This window comes from Heterodontus francisci, chromosome 14, assembly GCF_036365525.1.
Source record: "Heterodontus francisci isolate sHetFra1 chromosome 14, sHetFra1.hap1, whole genome shotgun sequence".
Classification (NCBI taxonomy): Eukaryota; Metazoa; Chordata; class Chondrichthyes; order Heterodontiformes; family Heterodontidae; genus Heterodontus; species Heterodontus francisci.
Window position 1 is genome coordinate 35,990,360 of NC_090384.1, and position 24,028 is coordinate 36,014,387.

The window sequence follows — 24,028 nt, forward strand, 5'->3', positions numbered from 1 at the left end:
GCTTGGAGCGGAAACCCTGGTAACAGAGGCAGAAAAGTGACAAGCGTTCCTTTGATTGGACAAGCCCAGTATTAGAGCACACTTGGGATGGGAAGAAAAAAACTCACCAAGCTTTTTGGTTGTTAGTCCATGTGTGTGTGGTTCTACTTTCTGGAAGGAGATAAAAGTAAAAGTGCTGCTGAAGTGTCAAAAAGGACAGAAGAAAGAGAGAATTCCAAGGAAGAACAGAAGACTACAACCCAGCTCACTTTCCCGCAATTCCTTAAATGATTCTGTGAAGTCCACTGTGTCGATTCATCTTGTTTCCTGTATTTGAGAAAGGCCTGCTAAATTACTTTTCAACGCAGCCTGAAGAGAACAGTTCTGGAAGATTCGAGTGGCCAGTCTGCATGTGCTCGGAGGTTGGACTGTGTGCCAGTTTGGTGCAGCATGTCTCATCTGCTGTTTTCTTAAGGGGTGGGCAAGTGTTTTGTTTTTTTAAATCTGTAATAGAGCTCTGATCTAAAAATCCTTTTAAAAATTTTTTTCAGTTAACCTGTGTATATATAAATGTGTGTGTGTATGTGTGTGTGTGTGAAGGGACTAAGGTAAAAAGGGACTTTAAAATTTGGTTAAAGTAGAAAGAGAACTTTTTAAAATTTAATGTTGGATTGAAGAAAATTTGATCAGTGTGATATTGTTTTACTTCATTATTAATTAAGACTTGTTTTATAATAAACTGTTAATTTTGCTGTTCAGTAAAGAAACCTGGTTAGTGTGTTCTATTCTGGGGAAAAATTGTGTATCTGATTGACTGTTTCAGAAGTGAGAAAATTTTAAAAATGTATTATGACCTGTGGAGAAGTGGGACTAAATTAACAGTGCACTCCTCCTGCCTCGGTTGTAACACCACGTAGACACAAACAGAACAGGCATACTAGTTGCCAGTGTTAGTAAATACTGGCAGTAGTCCTTCGCTTTGGAGCCTGCAGTTTGAAGAAGCTTTCATAAAAACATAGTCAGTCAGCCCCTTGAACCTGTTCTGCCATTGAATTACATCATAGTTAATCTGTACATCTCCACTTAGCCACCTATGCTCCATACCTAACAAAGCTCTCAACAATCTCAGTCTTGGACATTTCAATTATCCCAGCAACCACAGCCTTTTGCAGGGAAGTGTTCCAGATTTTCACTACCCTTTGTGTGAAAAAGTGTTTCTTCATGTCAGTCCTAAAAGTCCTAGCTCTAATTTCATGAGAGGTCATTAATTATAGAAAGCTTTTGAAGTTTTTTTTTTTGCCTAGTACCTGGAAAAAGCTGGACTTGCCCCTGATATACTAAGGGCCTTTGAGACCACCTAAATTATTTGCTCTTACTCACAATGAGAGATTTGCTGTATGAGCTATGGGATTCCCGATGGGCATTCTCTTATATGTAATTTCAATGGAAGAGGTGGAGGAGAGTGAGACAGTCTTTGAGAGGTCATTGCCTTACAAGATAACAAGATCTTACCCCTAACACCCACCACCCCCCCACCAACCCCCCAAAGAATTTACTGGCCACACAGATCCTATGAAGACTTTAGATAGGGGCACTTACAGGAGTGTGTTTCACTATTTCACCAAAGGGAGAATAGGAAAGCTGTGCCAGCTATTATATAAAGACCTTCAGCTGAGTTCATTTGCCTGGACAGCTCTGTTTGTGACTGAAAAAGACAACCACTTTCATGCCCACATGCTTGTTTTAACCAGCTATGCAGGACCTGTGCAATACCACCGAATCTGTGGATTCATTCTTCAGGTCACTGACAGACTCTTTAGGAGTGATGGGGAATTCATTCATTGTTGCCAGCTGCATGATAGAATCATCCAGTTTTATTGCATTGCTGGGATCCTAAAGCTTAACTTGCAATGGATAGAACCAATGGACCAGTACGAGCTCTTATCATTAATCTCCTCAAATTCTTAACCAAAAGGGTTACGGCTCATTGAATATCCAAATGGTGCACAAGCAGATGCAAAGGAATTGCTGAGATGTGCTACAGCATGCCTCTACCAGAATGGTCCTTGAGAGGACTATCTGGTGCCTTCATAGAAGAGGAGGGGCCTTACAATATGCTCCAGATCAAGTTATAGCTTGCCCTGCACAATTTTGCCTTCCAGAACGGCCTGGACATGGATATTCCCAGGTAATTCCAGCAACTTTGGAGGCAGGACAGCATGAAGTAGAGCATTAGAAGCACCTGTCCTCTTTGACAATAATTTCCATAACAATGCATGACATAAATGTACATTCTCCTTTCATGTAACAAACTCCATGGTGACCATAAACCAACCTATTCTTTCCTAATCTGTGATTTTCCTGGGTGTCTAAATGTGTCCTTCTTTCTCCTATTCTAGTGCTTCTTCCAGACACAATCTAACCGCCTGGCCAGTATTGTTAGATGCCTGGCTGCTCCTTGCTACAAAAGGCTCATGTAACTGAAGTGGCCCTCTTCCAATTGCAGCTTTGTCCTGGATGGGGGCTACTGCTCTCTGCGTTTCCAATGCTTGTCTGGTGGTCACTTCCTATGTACCACTTGCTCTGTGGAGCAAGGATCTTTCCTGTCTGATGTCCTGCGAGATGGCATTCTCAGGTAAGTCTCCTGCAACCATCAATGTTCCACTAGGCCCTGGATTCATTTTACCACTGATCAGTGGGATTGCTGGTCTAAAGGCAGCTATCAGATTCCAAAGTCCTGAGAGATTCCAGTGATTGAAAACCAGTCCAAAAGTTGTCGTAAATCTGTCCCTTACTGCTACCGGACTTGCAGTCTGTGCCGCTGTGGAGGAGGAGGCACTGATTGGTCCCAGGGTGGGGAGATGGGGCTGACGTAGATTCCAAGGAAACTGCTACACTCTACATTGATGCCTGCCATAAAGAACGATCATCGACCTGAAACGCTAACCTTATTGTCTTCTCTCTACAGATGCTGCCCAACCTGCTTAGTGTTTCAGCATTTTCTGTTTTTCCTTTCTGACTTACCTACCCTCTCACCTTGGCTGCTGCCACAATCTTGTCATTCTTGGCTCTTCAAGTCTGCATTCCTAATTTCCAAGCACCCCCACCATCACCATAGCACAGTTCCCGTGTTACACGGGGAGTTGTGCTAACGGACCGCTGACGGATATTTAAATGAAATAACTACACTGTTTAGTGGGGTCAGCGCTGGACAAAACCAGTAAAACCATGAGCCTTTTGTAGCAAGGAGCAGCCAGGCATCTAACAATACTGGCCAGGTGGTTAGACTGTGTCTGGAAGAAGCACTAGAATAGGAGAAAGAAGGTCACATTTAGACTCAGGGGCACAAATTCAACATAAATAGCCCTTTGGAATTTTACAGTCCCTGATTCTTGTGTTCGATATCATGGAAGTTACTTTACATTTTACATTCAACTCTCAGGGTGCCAATTATAGAGCAATTACAGTCAAATACCTTCTCTGCAATTCCTTGATTCGCACCATCAAGTTGAGATGACCCTGAGAATACTGCTCGATTACATCTCTGACATCGTAAGGCTTTCTGGCTTGCTGTAAAAAAAAACAAATATTTGTAGAACAGGGAGGCAAAGCAAGGCTAGAGTCCAGTGCATTTCCCCCCAGTACATCTTGAACACTGAAGCAACTGGACACTGGTATCAGGAAGTCAAAACAAAAAAAAAAATCAATGGATATCTGATCCATTGCTGCATCCTGTACAAGCTCACTGCCAATGCTTTCTGGGGATGAATTGCTCTTGATCAAAAAAACGAGTGATAGTGAACTGACAGCCCTGTTTTACATTAACGTTTCATTGACCTCAATAGAAAATAAAGTCTGGTGGGGTGTAAAATGGTGCTGCCCCTTCACTATCACCCGCTTTGTGCAATCATCCAAGACCAATCTCACCCCTATCGAAATCACATAGTTGAATGCAAGCATAGCTTTCTGAAACCCAGTGTGAAACAGTCCATTTTCTCCAGGGGTTAGTGGATGTATTTGTTATTACTATTATATAGCCCATTATCAACCAATTGTGACCATTTAATAGAGTTCTGAGGAATTTTATGCATCATATGCAATGAAAATAAAGGTTTGTGCAGCTCCAGTAACTTTTACGAATCAAAACTGTTGTTGAAAACATGCGGGCGATGTCAGTGCACCATGATCAATCCCAAAAACCCAAGTGTTACGACAGTATACATGTGCAAGGCAAACCTCACAACTTATCAGCAGTGGGAAACCCTCAGCCCAATAGCTCAAACATTTCAAAAAGTGTATCCTACTGAACTGCCCCACAATTCCTGATTGCCTTAAAAGGTAGAGATCTGTACACTTCTCAGTGTCTCTCTGATTGTCCTGTTTATGGTTAGAGCTTTTGATCAGAAGCAGCCTTCCAGCAGACATTTTATGCAGCACCTTATACAGTAGGGCGCCGCAGTGGTTAGCACTGCAGCCTCACAGCTCCACTGACCCGGGTTCAGTTCTGGGTACTGCCTGTGTGGAGTTTGCAAGCTCTCCCTGTGACTGTGTGGGTTTCTTCCAGGTGCTCCAGTTTCCTCCCACATGCCAAAGACTTGCAGGTTGATAGGTAAATTGGCCATTGTAAATTGCTCCTAATGTAGGTAGGTGGTATGAGAATTGAGGGTAGGTGGGGAAGTGAGAGGGAAATGGGATTAATGTAGGATTAGTATAAATGGGTGGACGATGGTCAGCAGAGACTCATTGGGCTGAAGGGCCTGTTTCAGTGCTGTATCTCTCTATGACTCTATCTTTGAACCTAACATCTTGAAAGTTCTACTCCAGTGATGTGAGAAAAGGGAATGATGTCACACAATGTTACCAGCTGTCTCTAACAGCGCATGTTAAATCATGAAATAGGGGCAACACAGATAGCAAGGGATGTCCAACAGTCCCCTTTGATAATATTAACTCAGTGACACAATGGTTCACCATACTGCATTTTAAAAAATTCATTCATGGGATGCGGACGTCACTAAAAAGGTCAGAATTTATTGCCCATCTCTAATCGCCCTTGAGAGGGTGGTGGTGATTCTCCTTCTTGAACCGCTGCTGTCTATATTTTGTAGGTACACCCACAGTGCTGTTAGGGAGCGAGTTCTGGGATGTTGACCCAATGACAGTGAAGGAACAGCGACATAGTTCCAAGTCAGGATGGTGTGTGGCTTGGAGGGGAACTTACAGGTGGTGGTGTTCCCATGCATCTGTCTGGCAATCCAGATGCTTCTATCTTTGTGACTTGAGTATTGGATTGTCCTCTGTTATCCTTGCTGATAATTGGGACAAAATTGGGCCACCTTACTGCAAGCATTAGATTTTTTCTTCCCACCCATGCTGGGATCATCACTCCATGCTAATGTTGGCAGGGGAGGACAGGACTCAGGTTCTTAGCCCATTTCTCTCTCATCTGCCCTGTTCCTGCCCCTCCCCTGTAGTACTACCTCATCAGCACATGTAGCAAATAGAAGACAAGGACCTGCTATCGGCTCCAATTGTTTATCTACTGAAGTCAATGTTCTGGTCCAGCCTTTGAGGCTTTGTGACCCCTTTAATATGACTTTTTGCATCTTAAGAAGCTGCGGCAGCACCTCATCCATTTTCCTGCAAGTGCCTGCTTCTTGGTGGGAATCGTGCCTACTATAAATAGATAATGACCTTGACCCAGGAAAATGGGTCAGGGTCATAATGGGGTCGGGGCAGAAGGTCAAACCCTATAATTGACAGTATCAAGATAATTCCATTGTAAGGCTGTAATCAGCATGAACTTGAGGCAATCTGAATCTGGTTACAAGTGATGCAAAATTACAGCACAAAGGTGCTCACAGTCTAGCACCTTTTGGCAGCCTGACTGAGAGGGTCCATAAGGATGACTAATGCATGTGGCACAAGTACAATAGGAGGTGGTATTTCTGAAGTAACGTTTGCTAGCTAAAGGGCCTAGTGTTTGCTGGGCACCAAACCATCATGCACAATAAATTACAATGTAAATATTGTTTGAAGTGTGTCTTGCAATCAGCATGAAAATATGTTCTTCTGTTTTTATGGACCAGGAAGGGCAACTAAACACCCATCCTGGAGTACCTGTCATGAATGGCCACAGTGCTATTATACAGGACTTAGACTCCAATGTACAAGTGCATTTTGTTTGGAGCGTACCTAATGTAGAAACATAAGAAACTATGTTCCTGGGCACGTCAATAGGAGCCTTTAGTTTATACCAGTTAACTGCTGGGTTCCTGCACAGTCCTCTGCGCTGGGTCTCTATGCTGAGGCATTCACCTGAAGCCTGAAGTAAAAAACAAGGCTGGCGACTGAGAATGGTCCTCTTAACTCAAACTAACAGACCAAGAAATTGAAAAAGTAATTGAATACAAATATCTGGGCCAAACATTAAGCATGGAGGATTATACAAATAAAAAGGTACTGAGTAGAATTAAGGCATGATTTAATTGTTTTGAGAGATGTGAGATAAGAAAATACCACTAGTATTAAGGAAGAGGGTGTATGATCAGTGTGTGCCACCGACCATGACATATGCGGCGGAATCACAGACAACTACAAAATATATAGAACAAAAAACATATACAGCTCGGAGAGCAATGGAAAGGAAAATGTTACATATCTCAATTCATGATAAAATCAGATGTAATGAAATATGCCAGAAAACCGGAGTTAAGGACATTATTCAGAAGACAAAAGAAGCCAAGTGGAGATGGGGCTGGGCATGTTGCTGGAAGAAATGATAACAGGTGGACAAAAACACTAATGGAGTGGCAGCAAAGAACAGGAAAAAGAAAGGGGAGACCAAGAAGAAGAGGGAGAGATGACATAATATCATACTTGAGGTTACATCCTACAGTGTATTGAAACAGCCTAAATGATGATGATTTTGATGAACCCATTAAAATAAGGAATGCTATTCTTTCGCCTACAATAGACCCAGGTGCATCACAGGCAAGAGCCCAAGGAAATCTCATGATAGCATGAGTGGAAGCAAAGACTTGATGTAATGTGTCCCCCACCCCTTCATTTTGCCAGGGAAATGTTGAATTTCCAGCTGCAGTGGAGTGGAGAATCCACCATCATATCTACTGACTCACTCTGAGCAATACCACTAGTAACTAAGAAATGGATTGACAGTGCTGCGGATTTTCATGAATTAGTTAAGTTGGTCACCACAAGTGCGAGCCCGGCTGAGTGGTAACACTCACTGCATGCCTCTCCGTCAGATGGCTTCAAATCCCACATTGCGGCACAGTGGCGCAGTGGTTAGCACTGCAGCCTCACAGCTCCAGCGACCCGGGTTCAATTCTGGGTACTGCCTGTGTGGAGTTTGCAAGTTCTCCCTGTGTCTGCGTGGGTTTCCTCCGGGTGCTCCGGTTTTCTCCCACATGCCAAAGACTTGCAGGTTGATAGGTAAATTGGCCATTATAAATTGCCCCTAGTATAGGTAGGTGGTAGGGAAATATAGGGACAGGTGGGGATGTGGTAGGAATATGGGATTAGTGTAGGATTAGTATAAATGGGTGGTTGATGGTCGGCACAGACTCGATGGGCCGAAGGGCCTGTTTCAGTGCTGTATCTCTAAACTAAACTAAATATTAGCATTTGAGAAAATAAACTTGCCTTACACATCAGAGCAGTACTGAGGGACTGCTACATTGGTTGGCAGTGGGGGAAAGTCATGACTGCTCAGGTCAGCATTAGGTCTCTCCAAGTAAGGGGCAAGTGGCAGAGGCTTCGAGTTGAGATGGTGGTTGCAGCAGGAGGGTGGAGGTGTAGTAGTGGTGGTGGGAAAGTAGGAGATAATGGCAGAGAGGCGGTCGCATGCAGATTTTGAAGCCTCAAGGTGGGTGCTGTGGAGAACAGGTATACAGCAGCCTCAATCTCAGAGATACAGCTAGGAGGTTTTAGAGATAGCTACATGGCAGCATCACCTAATCATGGAGGCTGAGCTTGGAGAATTTGATCAGTAATACATAAAAAAATGAAGTGAACTTAATGGTGAGAGACAGGTGTGATAAAAATCACATGACAAATAATTATGCAGAGAAGTGTTAAACAAAGTAAATGTCACTTGACAGGAAGTGTATGCATATGGAAAACATTTAATACTGGCTAATCTCCTGTGACTTTGCTTATGGTGAGTTGGAAGATATGCTGTTTTATAATAATAAGGGTGTTATGCCATGTAACACATAGTGTACTGTCAGGGTCACTGATTTTCAAGTCATTTCTTCCTTATTTCTGACTTGCACATTCCCTACCTTTTCAATTCTGGGTTACTATTGTTTCACTTTAAGCTGGTCAACAAAGTGTACAATTAACATGTGATCATCGAAGTGTGACAAGAAGTAAGTGTGACACTTACAGGAAGTGTCTATGAAACATGACACTTTTAATATATATTGGATTTTAATATATATTATCTGAAAGAGTGGAATATGCTATCTTGAAGTACTAATACATCTTCTTTGGCCTCCTTATCTCGAGAGACAATGGATACGCGCCTGGAGGTGGTCAGTGGTTTGTGAGGCAGCGCCTGGAGTGACTATAAAGGCCAATTCTAGAGTGACAGGCTCTTCCACAGGTGCTGCAGAAAAATGTGATTGTCGGGGCTGTTACACAGTTGGCTCTCCCCTTGTGCCTCTGTCTTTTTTCCTGCCAACTACTAAGTCTCTTCGACTCGCCACACTTTAGCCCCGTCTTTATGGCTCTGGCGAACGCTGGCAACTGACTCCCACAACTTGTGATCAATGTCACAGGATTTCATGTTGCGTTTGCAGACGTCTTTAAAGCGGAGACATGGACGGCCGGTGGGTCTGATACCAGTGGCGAGCTCGCTGTACAATGTGTCTTTGGGGATCCTGCCATCTTCCATGCGGCTCACATGACTAATACATAGGAATATAGGAATAGGACGAGGCGATTTAGCCTCTCAAGCCATTCAATGAGATCATGGCTGATCTGCAACCTTGCTTCCATATGCCTGCCTTTTCCCCATATCCTTTACAAAGTGACTCCTGGCAACACAGAGCATGCGCAGAGCAATCGCGGACATTATCAGTGCGTGCGAACATTTGCCAGCTTGCCTGTATGAATGCACACATGTGTGAGCATGACGTCACCACACAATGAGGCCCTCACCCCTCAATGGCCATCTCCATGCCTGAGAGGAGGGAAGCAGCGCGGCCTGGCACGAGCAGCCAGAGAGGAGGGGGGGAAGTGGGGAGTGAGCAGCCGGAGGCGGGGGGAGCAGCGAGGCTGAAGTGAGTGGCTAAGGGAAGGCAGCGAGGAGCCAGTGGCGAGAAGACGGGCACAGGAGGGAGCAGCAATGAGAAGCACAATGGCAGGAGGGAGCAGGGAACTGTTGGGGTGTGATGGAGACAGCAATGGCAACCATTGAGGGGATTTTCGGGTTGAATTTGTTTTTTGTGTTAAATTGAGCAGCGCCATCTTTATTACTGGCAGCTGCCTGAGACGTCGCAGTGACATTTCAGTGGATGAGGCTGCATTTGCGCATGTGCTAGTACTGCACCACCTAGTCATTATATTGTCAGCAAACGCAGCTTATCCCTTAATACCTTTGGTTAACAAAGGTCTATCAATCTCAGGTTTAAAATCAACAATTAATAGAGCATTAATTGCTGTTTGTGGAAGAGAGTTCCAAACTTCTACCACCATTTGTGTGTAGAGGTGTTCCCAAGGGCTGGATTTTCAATCTGGATTGGGAGCCCGATGCCCAAATAATTTCCGGGTCCCAACCCCGTGCTGCATCTGCAACGCGTGATGATGTAGATGCCCTAATTGGGCTGGAGTGAGCTTGCTGCCTAATTATTGGCACCGTGCTCTGGCAGGAGGCAGGAGCTGCCTGCTCAGCATGATCATCAAAGGCAGACGGCAGCCATGACAGGCCTGCTGCTGCCTTGCAGAAGAGAGGAGGCAGGACATCAGAGGGCCACCAGCCTCACCACACACAGGAGTAGCCAAATGGTCAACTAAAAGGTACTGCACCTGATCTCACACAAAAACCCCGAGTGGCAATAATTTTTCTTCATAATTGCTCCCACATTGAACCCAACAGCTATGCAGTAACATGCACCAGACTGGTCGGGTTTGACAATTTGAAAACACAATCTCCTCAAGGAGCTGAACAGGCCACTAATTGGAGGTGAGCGGGTTTCCAGCTCCCTCTCCCACCCAGCCCTTGATTTGAAAATACCAGCGTGTTCCGGAGGCATTGGGACACTGGCACACCATCTGGGAGCACGAGTTTCAAAGCTCACCCACTCGAGTTCTCGCCCCCAAGGGCGATTGAAAATCCCAGCCCTAATTTCACAACTGAAAGGTCTGGCTCTAACCAAACAGCAGAAATAGTTTCTCTCTATCTAACTTATCTGTTCCCCTTAATATCTTGAAAACTTTGATCAAAACTTTGGGGGAGGCGGTGGCATAGTGGTATTATCACTGGACTAGTAACCCAGAGACCCAGCGTATTGATCTGGAGACATGGGTTCGAATCCCACCACAGCAGAAGGTGGAATTTGAATTTAACTAATGTCCTTTAGGGAAAGAAATCTGCTGTCCTTATCTGGTCTGGCCTACAAGTGACTCCAGACCCACAGCAATGTGGTCAACTCTTACATGCCCCCTGAAATGGCCTAGCAAGCCACCCAGTTGTATCTAACCGCTACGAAGTCAATGAAAAGGAATGAAACCGGACGGACCACCCGGCATCGACCAAGGCACCGGAAATGACAACGGCAAACCCAGCCCTGTCGACCCTCCTTACTAACATCTGGGGGCTTGTGCCAAAGTTGGGAGAGCTGTCCCACAGACTAGTCAAGCAACAGCCTGACATAGTCATACTCATGGAATCATACCTGACAGACCATGTCCCAGACACTGCAGTCACTATCCGTGGGTATATCCTGTCCCACCGGCAGGACAGGCCCAGCAGAGATGGCGGGACAGTGGTCAACAGTGGGGAGGGAGTTGCCCTGGGAGTCCTCAAAGTCGACTCTGGACCTCATGAAGTCTCATGGCATCAGGTAAAACATGGGCAAGGTAACCTCCTTCTGATTACCACCTACCGCCCTCCCTCAGCTGCTGAGTCAGTACTCCTCCATGTTGAACACCATTTGGAGGAAGCACTGGGGGTGGCAAGGGCATAAAATGTACTCTGCGTGGGGGACTTCAATGTCCATCACCAAGAGTGGCTCGGTAGCACCACTACTGACTGAGCTGGCCGAGTACTAAAGGACATAGCTGCTAGACTAAGTCTGCGGCAGGTGGTGGGGGAACCAACACGAAGGAAAAACATACTTGACCTTGTCCTCACCAATCTGCCTGCCGCAGATGCTTCTGTCCATGACTGTATTGGTAGGAGTGACCACCGCACAGTCCTTGTGGAGACGAAGTCCCGCCTTCACATTGAGGATACCGTTCACCGCGTTGTGTGGCACTATCACCGTGCTAAATGGGATAGATTTCGAACAGATCTAGCAATGCAAAACTGGGCATCCATGAGGCGCTGTGGGCCATCAGCAGCAGCAGAATTGTACTCAACCACAATCTGTAAGCTCATGGCCAGGCATATTCCCCACTCTACCATTACCATCAAGCCAGGAGACCAACCCTGGTTCAATGAAGAGTGCAGGAGGGCATGCCAGGAGCAGCACGAGGCATACCTCAAAATGAGGTGTCAACCTGGTGAAGCTACAACCCAAGACTACTTGCATGCCAAACTGCGTAAGCAGCATGCAATAGAGCTAAGCGATCCCATAACCAACGGATCAGATCAGATCAAAACTCTGCAGTTCTGCCACCTCCAGTCGTGAATGGTGGTGGACAATTAAACAACTAACTGGAGGAGGTGGCTCCACAAATATCCCCATCCTCAATGATGGGGGAGCCCAGCACATCAGTACGAAAGATAAGACTGAAGCATTTGCAACAATCTTCAGCCAAAAGTGCCGAGTTGATGATCCATCTCGGCCCCTCCTGAAGTCCCCAGCATTACAGATGCCAGACTTCAGCCAATTCGATTCACTCCGCGTGATATCAAGAAATAACTGAAGGCACTGGATACTGCAAAGGCTATGGGTCCTGACAATATTCCGGCAATAGTACTGAAGACCTGTGCTCCAGAACTTGCCGCACCCCTAGCCAAGCTGTTCCAGTATAGCTACAACACTGGCATCTACCCGGCAATCTGGAAAATTGCCCAGGTATGTCCTGTACACAAAAAGCAGGACAAGTCCAACCTGGCCAATTAGATCCCCATCAGCCTACTCTCAATAATCAGTAAAGTGATGGAACGGGTTATCAACAGTGCCATCAAGCAGCACTTGCTTAGCAATAACCTGCTCAGTGATGCTCAGTTTGGGTTCCGCCAGGGCACTCAGCTCCTGACCTCATTACAGCCTTGGCTCAAACATGGACAAAAGAGCTGAACTCAAGAGGTGAGGTGGGAGTGACTGCCCTTGACATCAAGGCAGCATTTGACCGAGTTTGGCATCAAGGAGCCCAAGCAAAACTGGAGTCAATGGGAATCAGGGGGAAAACTCTCTTTGGTTGGAGTCATACCTAGCACAAAGGAAGATGGCTGTGGTCGTTGGAGGTCAATCATCTGAGCTCCAGGACATCACTGCAGGAGTTCCTCAGGGTAGTGTCCTAGGCCCAACCATCTTCAGCTGCTTCATTAATGATCTTCTTTCAATCATAAGGTCAGAAATGGGGATGTTCGCTGATGATTGCACAATGTTCCGCACCATTCTCAACTCCTCAAATACTGAAGCAGCCCGTGTAGAAATGCAGCAAGACCTGGACACTATCCAGGCTTGGGCTGATAAGTGGCAAGCAACATTTGCACCAAACAAGTGCCAGGCAATGACCATCTCCAACAAGAGAGAATCTAACCATCTCCCCTTGACATTCAATGGCATTACCATCGCTGAATCCCCCACTATCAACATCCTTGGGGTTACCATTGACCAGAAACTGAACTGAAGTAGTCATATAAATACCATGGCTGCAAGAGCAGGTCAGAGGCTAGGAATCCTGAGGCGAGTAACTCACCTCCTGACTCCCCAAAGCCTGTCCACCATCTACAAGGCACAAGTCAGGAGTGTGATGGAATACGCTCCACTTGCCTGGATGGGTGCAGCTCCAACAACACTCAAGAAGCTCGACACCATCCAGAACAAAGCAGCCCGCTTGATTCGCACAACATCCACAAACATTCACTCCCTTCACCACCGACACTGCACAGTGGCAGCAGTGTGTACCATCTACAAGATGCACTGCAGCAACGCACCAAGGCTCCTTCGACAGCACCTTCCAAACCCGTGACCTCTACCACCTTGAAGGACAAGAGCAGCAGATGCATGGGAATATCACCACCTGCAAGTTCCCGTCCAAGTCACACACTATCCTGACTTGGAACTATATTGCCGTTCCTTCACTGTCACTGGGTCAAAATCCTGGAACTCCCTTCCTAGCAGCACTGTGGGTGTACCTACCCCACATGGACTGCAGCGGTTCAAGAAAGCAGCTCACCACCACCTTCTCAAGGGCAATTAGGGATGGGCAATAAATGCTGGCATAGCCAGTGACACCCACATCCCATGAATGAATAAAAAAAAAATCACTTCTTAACCTCCTAAATTCTAGGAAACAAAACCGTAGATTGTGTAATCTCTCCTGGTAATTTAATTCTTGGAGTCCAGGTATTATTGTGGTAAATCAACACTGCAATCCTTCCAGGACCAATATATCCTTCCGAAGGTGTGGTGCCCTGAGCTCCTCACAGTACCCCAGACCTAACCAGGGCTTTGTATAGCACACAGTGGTAGGATATGTGAACCAGCTTTGACCCCTGAGAATCCGAATACTCAATGTTACTATGAGGAAACACCAAGTAAGGGGGGACGAAGTGCCTCTTCATTGGTGGGGTGGGGTGGGGGTTGGTTGTGAGATGATGATGGATATCAAAGAAAAAGTCATCAAGCACCTCACGTGTGCTGACATGAACAGAATTGGCTGGCTTCTGAAAACAGGGTGCCTAGTTTCCCTTCCTCTCAATCACAGTTGGTAGGGGGAGGGAGAGGAAGAAAAGGAACAGAGAACATAACATGAAAAAGCACACATAAGCATAAAAGTAAAATTAACAAGATGAAAGGGCATAATGTTAAACAGTGAAGGGCAACAGTTCATGCAGCAATAGTTCATGCTCTGCACAGCAACAACTTGGAAAACCATTAGTTAAAAAGTAGAGAAAAAAATTGCGTAGACTGGCTTCTTATCTTGTAATCAAATAACTTCACACAAGGGATGGAAGTGACTCTAGAGTTGGTGAAAAGTTACTGGAATGTGTTAGTGGAAAGTGATATAGGTGCTGAAGTTGAAGAGTCAAGGTCGTTGGCAGAGAGAGAAATAAATTACATTCAGCCGGGCCAAATTACAGCAGTCCCAGTTCTTTCCAGTCTACCCTTCCTCAATGAGACAGCCGCCCCCATTGTGGAGTCCAGAGAATAGAGGGCGTAGCTTGCAGTCGTTACAGAAGAGAATTACCTTTGCCAGAACTTTTTTACATGGTCTCAACAAAACAATGAGTAACTCTATTTCCCCTTCTGCCGTTGAGGACTCACCTGAAATTTCTTCTTTGCTACAAAATACTGCATCCTTCGAATCACCTTGATCATGACCCTGTGGGACTCTCTCAGCCTGTGAATAGAACAGGATTGTGTTAGGAGGCAATGCACAGGCAGAGAAATATACTTCACAATGAATCTTCTTTTCTCTCTGAATCTGATTCAATTATGACCAAAGATTTCAGTTTTTTAATCTGTAAATACATTTCTTGTTGTTGACACAGAGTTTCTTCTGAATTGTTATTTTGCACCTTCTAGTTGATTAAATAGCTTTGTTGCTTTTCTCACACTTTCTCACTCCATTTTCCTCCCCTCCTCACTCTTTACTATAAGATGCTGATTCCTTGTTAGAATATAATTTCATGGTCACCAGTCGCTCCACCTCATTTGAGTGGCTGTTCTTCACATTTTAGTCTAGACAATGAGTCTTGGGTGAACCTCGACAATAGGCGCTGTGGCCATCTTGAGCCTCACAAGTAAGTCCGAGTCTGTCTTTACTCGACATCGACACACATGAACTTCCTGCAGGAATAGTGATCAATGATACAAGTTCTGGGACACTGAGGTCTATGTAGCTCTCCTATAGCGATCCTGACTCAGATCAGCTGACAACCCAGACAAAGGAGCAAACTAGACCCTTTCTGATTTGGATGGCTCAGCGACTCACTGAGCATCAGGGGGTCCCTTAGGGTTACCATTTCTCCAGGATTGCCCTGGAAAGTTCAGGAATTAAGTATTAATATTCTAGACCACTGTTACCAGCAACACGGGAGAAAAATCAAAGGGGCATTAAAAATTGTGCTTTTCACTTCTTTGAATACTTTTAGTGATTAGTTCTAAAAATTTGAGATTGTGGGGGATTGTGGGAGGGGGAAGGCTGTCGACTGGGCAAAGCCGCTGGAGGTAGAACATCACGTGATGAAATCTTCAGGAGTAAGTCCAACCAGAGTTGTCAACCCTGCAGATCCCACGACAGTTAACTAACATTGCCCAGTTCACACCAACTATTAGAATGGAGCTGGTTGCCAAGTAAAAAAAAGTCACAAAATCTTTAATAATTGATTGATTGTCTGGGCTCTGCATGAACAATCTGTGTAAAGACAAACTTAGTTTATTTACATTAGTTATTTTAAAAAAAATTATACTGATTTGCTTTCTAACAAATATTCACAGAGCACCCATTTGGAAATCAGGAACTGAAGTATCCAAGACACCCCATTGTACAATTGATATAATACTGCAGTATACAATTTTATATATGCATACATACAGGGGATATATATCATGATGATTTATTAAAGGAGCTGGAAAAATTGATTCCACAGCTGAAATTCTAGTAATTCATTCAATTAAAAAGTCCTCTGGCCAAATTTATGTCCCAGCTGCTTTAACTTGTAGAAATCAAAGCCATTGTTTTATGTAGTTTAAAAACATACAAGATGTGAACACATTTCAGGGAAAATTGTGCATACTGATGGGTTTTTGCAAATCTGTGATTTTTTTTCTTTCTAGATTTACAGAACTATTTTTGCAATGACATTTCCAAAAAACTAGTCAAGGGGCTTTAAAGCCTCAAAAGATAGCAAGCCATGCTTTTGCAAAGCAAATGATTGTATCTTCTGTAGAATGGCAACTACAGACTGAAACGGCAAACGTACTGGGGCTTATTTTGCAGTTCATGAGCAACTGCTGGCATGGGAAACCTGATAGTCCCCCTGAGTTCTCACTGCTGCCGAGACAGTTGGATTAATTACAGAAATATCCAAACTCTGGTAATAAACAGTCAAAGCCAAACACTGGGTAACTTGAAACGTTATTACACTGAAAACAACAGTGTTATGTCTGACACAACACTGGGACTAATTTCTTTTCTTTCTCTCTCCCAAGTTCAAGCTTTTAGTAACTACATCTGCTTAGTAAAAAAACAGAAAGAGGGATGAAAACATGAATGAGAGCAAGCTATGAAGCAGACATGAGAGAAATGCATAGAGGGAGACAGAAAGACTGAAAGAGGGAAAATGGGGAGTGAGAAAATTAGTGAGCAAACAAGCAAGTGAAGTAGGCACAGAAACAAGTGATGATAAAAAGAGAACTGAGGCATAACAAGAGGCACAGACAGGCAGGGAAGAAGACAGAGACAAATACACAGGCAAATAAAGACAGTGACTCAGAGACAGAGATATACAGTGATGAGAGAAACATACAGAAAAGGAGAGAGAGAGAAAGAGAGACACTGAAATATACAGAAGTAGACAGAAGCAGAGAGAAAAGGAGACACTGAAACAGAACAAAAGAGGTATATTGAACACAATCTAGAGGCAATAACAGCAAGTCTGGAGAGCAAGACAGTAAGTGAAAGTGGGCAAAAGAGCCAGCAAGACAGGTAGATGATAAGACAAAGAGAAAGTGAGAGATAAAGCCACAGAGAGTGAAGCAGTTGGAACAAAGCACACACAGATAGAGAGTGAGATATAAAAAGACACAGAGAGCTGGCCCAAAGCCAAATCTCGCCAATGATCAAATTTATTTTCATTCACTTTGCTGCCACCTTCTTTTTGAATTTAACCAAGGTTTCATGTTATTTTTTCGAAACATCAGTTTCAATTGCCAGGTTGCTTGTGGCTCGTTGGTCTCCCCGAGCTTTCCAATTTAAGGCATCATTTAAAGAGACTACAACTTGATCTGTATTATGTCATTCCATAAGGCAGTGTATGGCAAGTCCCTCTGACCACAAAGCAGAAAACTAATATTATATTGTCAATGAAGGCTAACATGAACATATAATCAACAAACACAAAACTGCTCTATTTACAAATCTGGAGCCTTCAATTTCTATTGAGAGCAAAACCAAAATCATGAACACATTGCATATCAGCTTTCCCACTGCATAGCCCTTAATAGGGCAGAGCTGTCCTGCTGAACCAACCTCGCCTTGGTTTACATGCAACAACAAATGCTTCCTATAAAAGACACACTGCATACAGCAAAAGCCCACAGTGAGCTCTTAATCCCAGCTACATGAATCCAGAAAGCCTTGGTAATCCATCATTTAAAGGGGTACCATCTTCCTGCCAAAGCACTCTGTGAGAGATGAAGAGCCACATTGTCATTCTTGCTGTGACAATGATGGCACAGTGGTAACTTTGATATGATTTACATGGTAGGATTGTTTGCCCAAAGAAAAATGACACTGGTCATGTCGCTGGTCCTCCTTTAAAATGAATATAAATGGGTGGGGGAGTAATTTTGAACTTCACTGCCTGGGCAGTAATATGGCAGAGCAGAGTGCACGTCCATTTTACACTTTGCCTGATTTTTATCCCATTGATCCCTTTGGAGGAGTTCATTAACAGGTGAGCAATTTGTTCTGTCACAGTACTGCCCAGGAGGTGAAGTTTAAGATTAGCACCCCCATTCCCCACCCATCACCACCAAGATATCAATACCCTTGTTGCTGTGGTTAGCAACATAAATGCATTCATCAAGATTTCCTCTGATCATTATTTTTAGCAGAGTTATAAATGTGTTTCTCAAATTGTGTTCATGGTTCTACTCAAAATGGTAAAACTTCACAAACTCGCATGCCATTCTTGCTACACGTGGTAACTGGAGGAATTCTTCCTGCTAATGCGGTACTTTAGATAGCCAGATCTTCCATCAAATCTGAATTGAAGATTCATGGTGATAGCACAGGGCACTTTGCACCGAGACAGGTAATTGCTCTAAGGCTTCCCAGCCTGTTTAGTTGATATTTCTGACTGATGGAGCAAACTGAAAAGGAAGAATGGATTGATTTTGAGTTATATCCATTCAAGATTGATGAAGAACTGGCAAGGGTGCCCCTGACTGACTGGATTTGGTACTTTACCAATAAGAATAAAAGCCAATTCTGGGAATCTGAAATAAAAACAGAAGACAACCAAAATACAAAGCAGGCCAGTCAGCCTCTGTGAAGAGATAAGACAGCTGTAGATCTGTTCTCATGAAGGGACTTTGCAATATTAACCTGTCTTGTCTCTTTACATACATTGGCTGGAATTTTACATGGTGGTGGTGGCCCCGCCCACCAGCTGAAAAGTCGGGGGAGAGCCCGTCTCTGCCGGGCCTGGAAGCCATGCAGCAACTTTACATGGCCCAGGTCCCTAACTGGCCTCGGTCAGGACATGTGCCCTCTGAAGCAGGAGGTCCCGCCTCCAAGAGTTGCTGGCCAATCAGAAGGCCAGCAGCTCTTCAGTCCCAGCATGCCACCGGGAGCAGTGGCCACTGCTAGGACTGCACCTAGGAAGAAGAGGCGCTACATGGACTTCGCCCTTAGAACAGGTGAGCGGGGCTCAGGTCGGCTGGGTCCCAGTGAAAGATGTGGGGATCAATCGAGAGGGCGGCGGGAGGGTGGGAAAGGGGAGGTGTTCAAGTGGGGGTGGCTTGTGCTGTTGAGATGGCCCTCTGTGGGACACAGGGTGCTTGATCAAGAGCGCTCCCCCCCACCCCCCAGCCTGCAAGGAGGCTGCCAGGCATTACTGGGCAGCGTCCTCAGATGCCAAAGTGCCCATCCACCGCTGGTAATAACCTACGGCAGCGGAAGGTGGCCCTTAAGTGGCAATTAATCAATTGGCCTGGGGGAGGCAGGCCGTTTCTCATCTCCCCTGCTGCTGGTAAAACAACAGCGGGGGCGGGTAGGCATTGGGAATGGCACCCCCTGCCTCCCTGTCCATTTTATGCCCACCACAGCCTCCCAGCCTACTCCCGGGTGGCATGGGGTGGGGGGGAGGTGTAAAGTTCCAGCTATTGACTGACCTGTTTATTTCCAGCACTTTAAGTTTATCTTTCATGATACTAAAGAGATCAAGAAAGTTAGCTGATCTAGACAGTAATGGTATTGGTGGGGTGGAGAATGAAAGGATACTAGAACTGACCTCAGTGCTCTGTGTGAGGGTGAGTCTTGCTTTTCGCATTTGACCCTGAGATGAGCTTCCGACCTCCTATTCACACCATAACTAAGATCACCTATTTTCACCTATGCAACATTGTCCAGTTTAGCCCCATCTCTGTTGCCCATATCTTAACTGGCACCAAGTCCTGTTTACATATCACTCCTGTGCTCGTGTCCTACATTGACTCTCGGTCAAGCAACATCTTGATTTTAAAATTTTCATCCTTGTTTTCAAATCCCACCATGGCCTTGCTCCTCCCTATCGCTGTAATCTCCTCCAGCCCCACAACTACCCGAGATATCTGCGCTCATCTAGTTCTGGCCTCTTAAGCATCCCCGATTTTAATCATTCTACCATTAGTGGCCATGTTTTCAGTTGCCAAGACCCTAAGCTCTGGAATTCCCTCCCAACACCTCCCACCTCACTTTTCTCCTTTAAGACACTCCTTAAAACCTGTCTCTTCAACCAAGCTTTTGTTCATCTGACCGAATATTTCTTTGTGGTTTGGTGTCATATTTTGTTTTATGATGCTCCTGGAATGCGCCCTGGGATACTTTATTACATTAAAGGTACTATAGAAATATAAGTTGCTGTGCTTTTGAGGGAACAAATTGGTTGAGGTTGTACGCTGGATTGTAATCCAGTGTCACATGTTGGTGGCTGTGAGAACATCAGGTGTGGTCATAGGGTCAGCCTTGGCTATAGTGTCCCTACAATTGCTGACACTCACTGTCTCCAGCTCTCATATTCATGAGGCCAGTGGGGTGGGGGAAGGGACCATTTACAGAGGGCAGTCAGCATCTATGGAGCCAACGTAAGGCACTGTCTTCAGCAGAGGGGGCTAAAAGCGGCAAGCTTAATGAAACTAATATAACTGCTGTGATACAAAGTTAGGGCCAGTTCCACATCTTTTTCCTTCTCTTTTACTATATTTTTGATCCACCTCAGATCTATATGCCATCGTTTCTCTATGATGCAATACTTGCAAAAGTATTCTATTGGCTGTAAAGTGCTTTGGGATACATATATATAAGTTAGTAGCAGTGCTAAGAGAGAAACTTCAGAAGCTTGCTCCACAGAGCTGCTTACTGACTAGAGCCTGCAACTGCATCATTGCGGACAAATGTTTACATACAGAATTTACATTCTACATGTTTCCCTAGGTCATTTCAGTGTTAACATAAAGTCAGGGCAGCTGGCCAGGAATGGTGCTTGCACGCATGCAGATAGATAAGTATATTATAAAGGGAGTGTTTTATAATGGATATCTGTGTGCCTGTAAATGATAAAATCGTGGCTTACAGTTGAGGTGGAAACGTATAAACATGCTCTATATTAATATTGATTTTTGTAACTGCAATCCCCTTCCCAGCTATGCTGGACTATAATTGAATCCAGACCCAGACCCATCAACATATGGATTTTTAGCAAGTCCTGCCACCCTTCTCAATTGTTTTTTCATGTTCTTAGTATCAGTCTGACTTTGGCTATTGAATTATTTATATACTCTGTTAGAGTTCCAAGTTTTGCTCATCTTCCTAATAAATAGGCCATTTGTTCTCTCCTTCAGGTTTGAGAAGCTTTCTTTAAAAAATGGAAAAACGAAATCTGATTGTATATCAGACGGGAAAGCTTCAATTTACACCTGGAATATTGATGCCGCAGGGAAACACTTGGGCCCAATCTTCCCTGAATCTGCTTATTGTGAACACTGCCACCTCTGCAGGACAATAAACATTGCAATATGTTAAATACAAAAGAATTTTACTTCAAAGAGAAAACCCTCCCACCCCCCTCCCCCCTCCTCCCACGATCAAAGTAAGTCATAAATGTAACTCTTTGCCACTTGCAAGAATAAAATCTTTCTAAGAAAGCAGTTAGGTTTTTAATAGTTCCATTTTGAGTGGCGTGCAGATCACAGAAAATGCATACTTTAAAAAAAATGTATCTTGGAGTATATTTTTCTCCTTACCTAACTATAGTGGGAAAGTAGGTGCAAGTATTAAATAGAGAAGACCACTTTACACAGATGTCCTCTTTTGATATATTAGCTGTGGCTCAGTGGTAGTACTCTCATATCTGAGTCAGATGGTTGTGGGTTCAAATTCTACTCCAGACATTAGACTAGCATATCTGTACTGAGGGAATGATGCATGGTCAGAGGTGCTGTTTTTTGGATGAGACATAAAACTGAGGCCCCGTCTGCCTTTCAGGTAAAAGGTCCCATGGCACCACTTCAAAGAACAGCAGGGAATTCTCCCCAGTGTCCTGACCAAATGTATCCCTCAACCAACATCTTTAAAACTGATTATCTAGTCATTATCACCTTGCTGTGCACAAATTGGTTGCCATGTTTCCTACTTTACAACAGTGATTATAAAGTACTCCATTGGCTGTAAATTTCACACAATTTCACAGAATTGCGACAGCACAGAAGTCCTGTTGGTGCACCCTGAGGTTGTGTTATGCAAATACAAGCTCTTTCTTTCATCAAATTAATTGGAGGAAAATATATTCGACCTCAGCCTGGTCTTCTGAGGGAAGGGATTCAAATGAGGACTGAAGGGGTGGATATGCACCGCACTGATGTGCGGCACAGTGGCGCAGTGGTTAGCACTGCAGCCTCACAGCTCCAGCGACCCGGGTTCAATTCTGGGTACGGCCTGTGTGGAGTTTGCAAGTTCTCCCTGTGTCTGCGTGGGTTTCCTCCGGGTGCTCCGGTTTCCTCCCACATGCCAAAGACTTGCTGGTTGATAGGTAAATTGGCCATTATAAATTACCCCTAGTATAGGTAGGTGGTAGGAAAATATAGGGACAGGTGGGGATGTGGTAGGAATATGGAACTAGTGTAGGATTAGTATGGATGGATGGTTGATGGTCGGCACAGACTCGGTGGGCCGAAGGGCCTGTTTCAGTGCTGTATCTCTAAATCTAAAAAAAAAATCTAAATCTTGTGATGGGCTAGTCAAGGAATGACACAGGTGGTTCCTGTGGGGACATCTACAGTCTGGGCAATGTGACGTTGGAAGAAAAAGTGAATATGTTGGGTAACAACTCCATCTCTCAATACATAACACTTAGAAATTAAGTAACAATTAATCACATGATTGACCACGCCTTCCTTCCTCTTATTATGCCTTGAAAACTATCCTGCCTTCTCTGAAGGAACTATACAAAATATTTTTTAAAAACTAATGTCTATATTATGATAAGCCAGAAGCAATACCATTAAAAAATGTAATTATAAACTTGCATAAAATGGCTTCACTTTTCCCTTGTCTTCCAACCATCCCCCCAACCCCCACCAATATTCTCAGTAAAATCGGTCCAATGAGAGACACTTAACAAACAGCCCAAATCACAAGCTAGTTCTGTGGGCTGCTGAAACATCTAACTAAGGGTTCCATATTTAGCACTTCAGACGTCACCCTGTTAAGTGTTGGGGGAATGGGAGAAGCAAACAAAGGAATCACATACACCCTAGTTGCTTTTTGAGTGGAGCCCAGTTTGACATGATACTGTAGGCTCGGCTCCCAACTGGCCAGCCAGGCAGACTAAAACACTCAAACCTCTGACCTCTCATTTACTTTACTCCACTGTTGCCATGACGACAGTAAGATCAGTAAAGGAAAACATTAAAGAAAAGTGATGCATCCCGCATCCCGTAAAGCTGACTGGCAGTGGTTAAAAATACCCCAATCCAGATAATCCAGAGAAACGGCATTCCTGCTTTTTATGTTCCTTCCAGGGAAACCTTTGTATTCATTATTTTAACAATTTGTGACTTGGTTTTTAAAAATCAACTGCGAAATATAAATTGACAGGAGCGGATATAACAAAATAAACACAGTAATATTTTGTTTAGTCAGAGTAAGAACCTAAAGGTTACTTAAACACCAAATTGGAAGAAAAACATTCAGACTTCATTTCCTTCACCTTTTATAAATTAAATAGTCCAAGAGGGCTCACAGGAACGATGAATGACTTCCAGAGACACATATTTACACTTTAAAATGGTTGACAAGAGGACTTTGCTTTCAGAAGACTCACCAGGGTGAATTTTTGATGGGACATGCCTGATCAATAGGTGTAATATAGGTGCAACCAATCAGAAAAATGAGCAGTGATCCATTTTGCCAAATCTCCTGCCATTTAGTGCCCATGCAATAATTTGGTCAAGCTTTGCACTGGTGCCAGAAACACCCATCAGTGTGCCATGTGCAGACATAGTGGACCAAATGGTTTACTTCTGTGATGTAAATTTTCTATGTTTCTTTATGTTAACTATGTTAAAGTTAGGTCCCAATGATGACATTTAGACCTGCACAATTTCATGATGCTTACACCATGCTAGCATATAAAATAGAAGGGTTTCTAGGGTGTGTTGTTAATAGGAGTACATTTAGCCTTATGGTAACATTCATA

General features: G+C 44.3%; 1 protein-coding gene across 1 annotated transcript in view; it reads right to left on the reverse strand.

Annotated features, from left to right (window-relative positions):
• LOC137377281 (potassium voltage-gated channel subfamily KQT member 1) overlaps positions 1–24,028 on the reverse strand; it is an 889,621-nt gene that overhangs the window by 273,914 nt on the left and 591,679 nt on the right. The window contains exons 12-13 of the mRNA XM_068046827.1: positions 14,670–14,745; positions 3,455–3,549 (exon numbers count right to left, since the gene is read on the reverse strand). Coding sequence (XP_067902928.1) covers positions 3,455–3,549; positions 14,670–14,745 — 171 coding nt within the window. The remainder of the gene's footprint in view (positions 1–3,454; positions 3,550–14,669; positions 14,746–24,028) is intronic.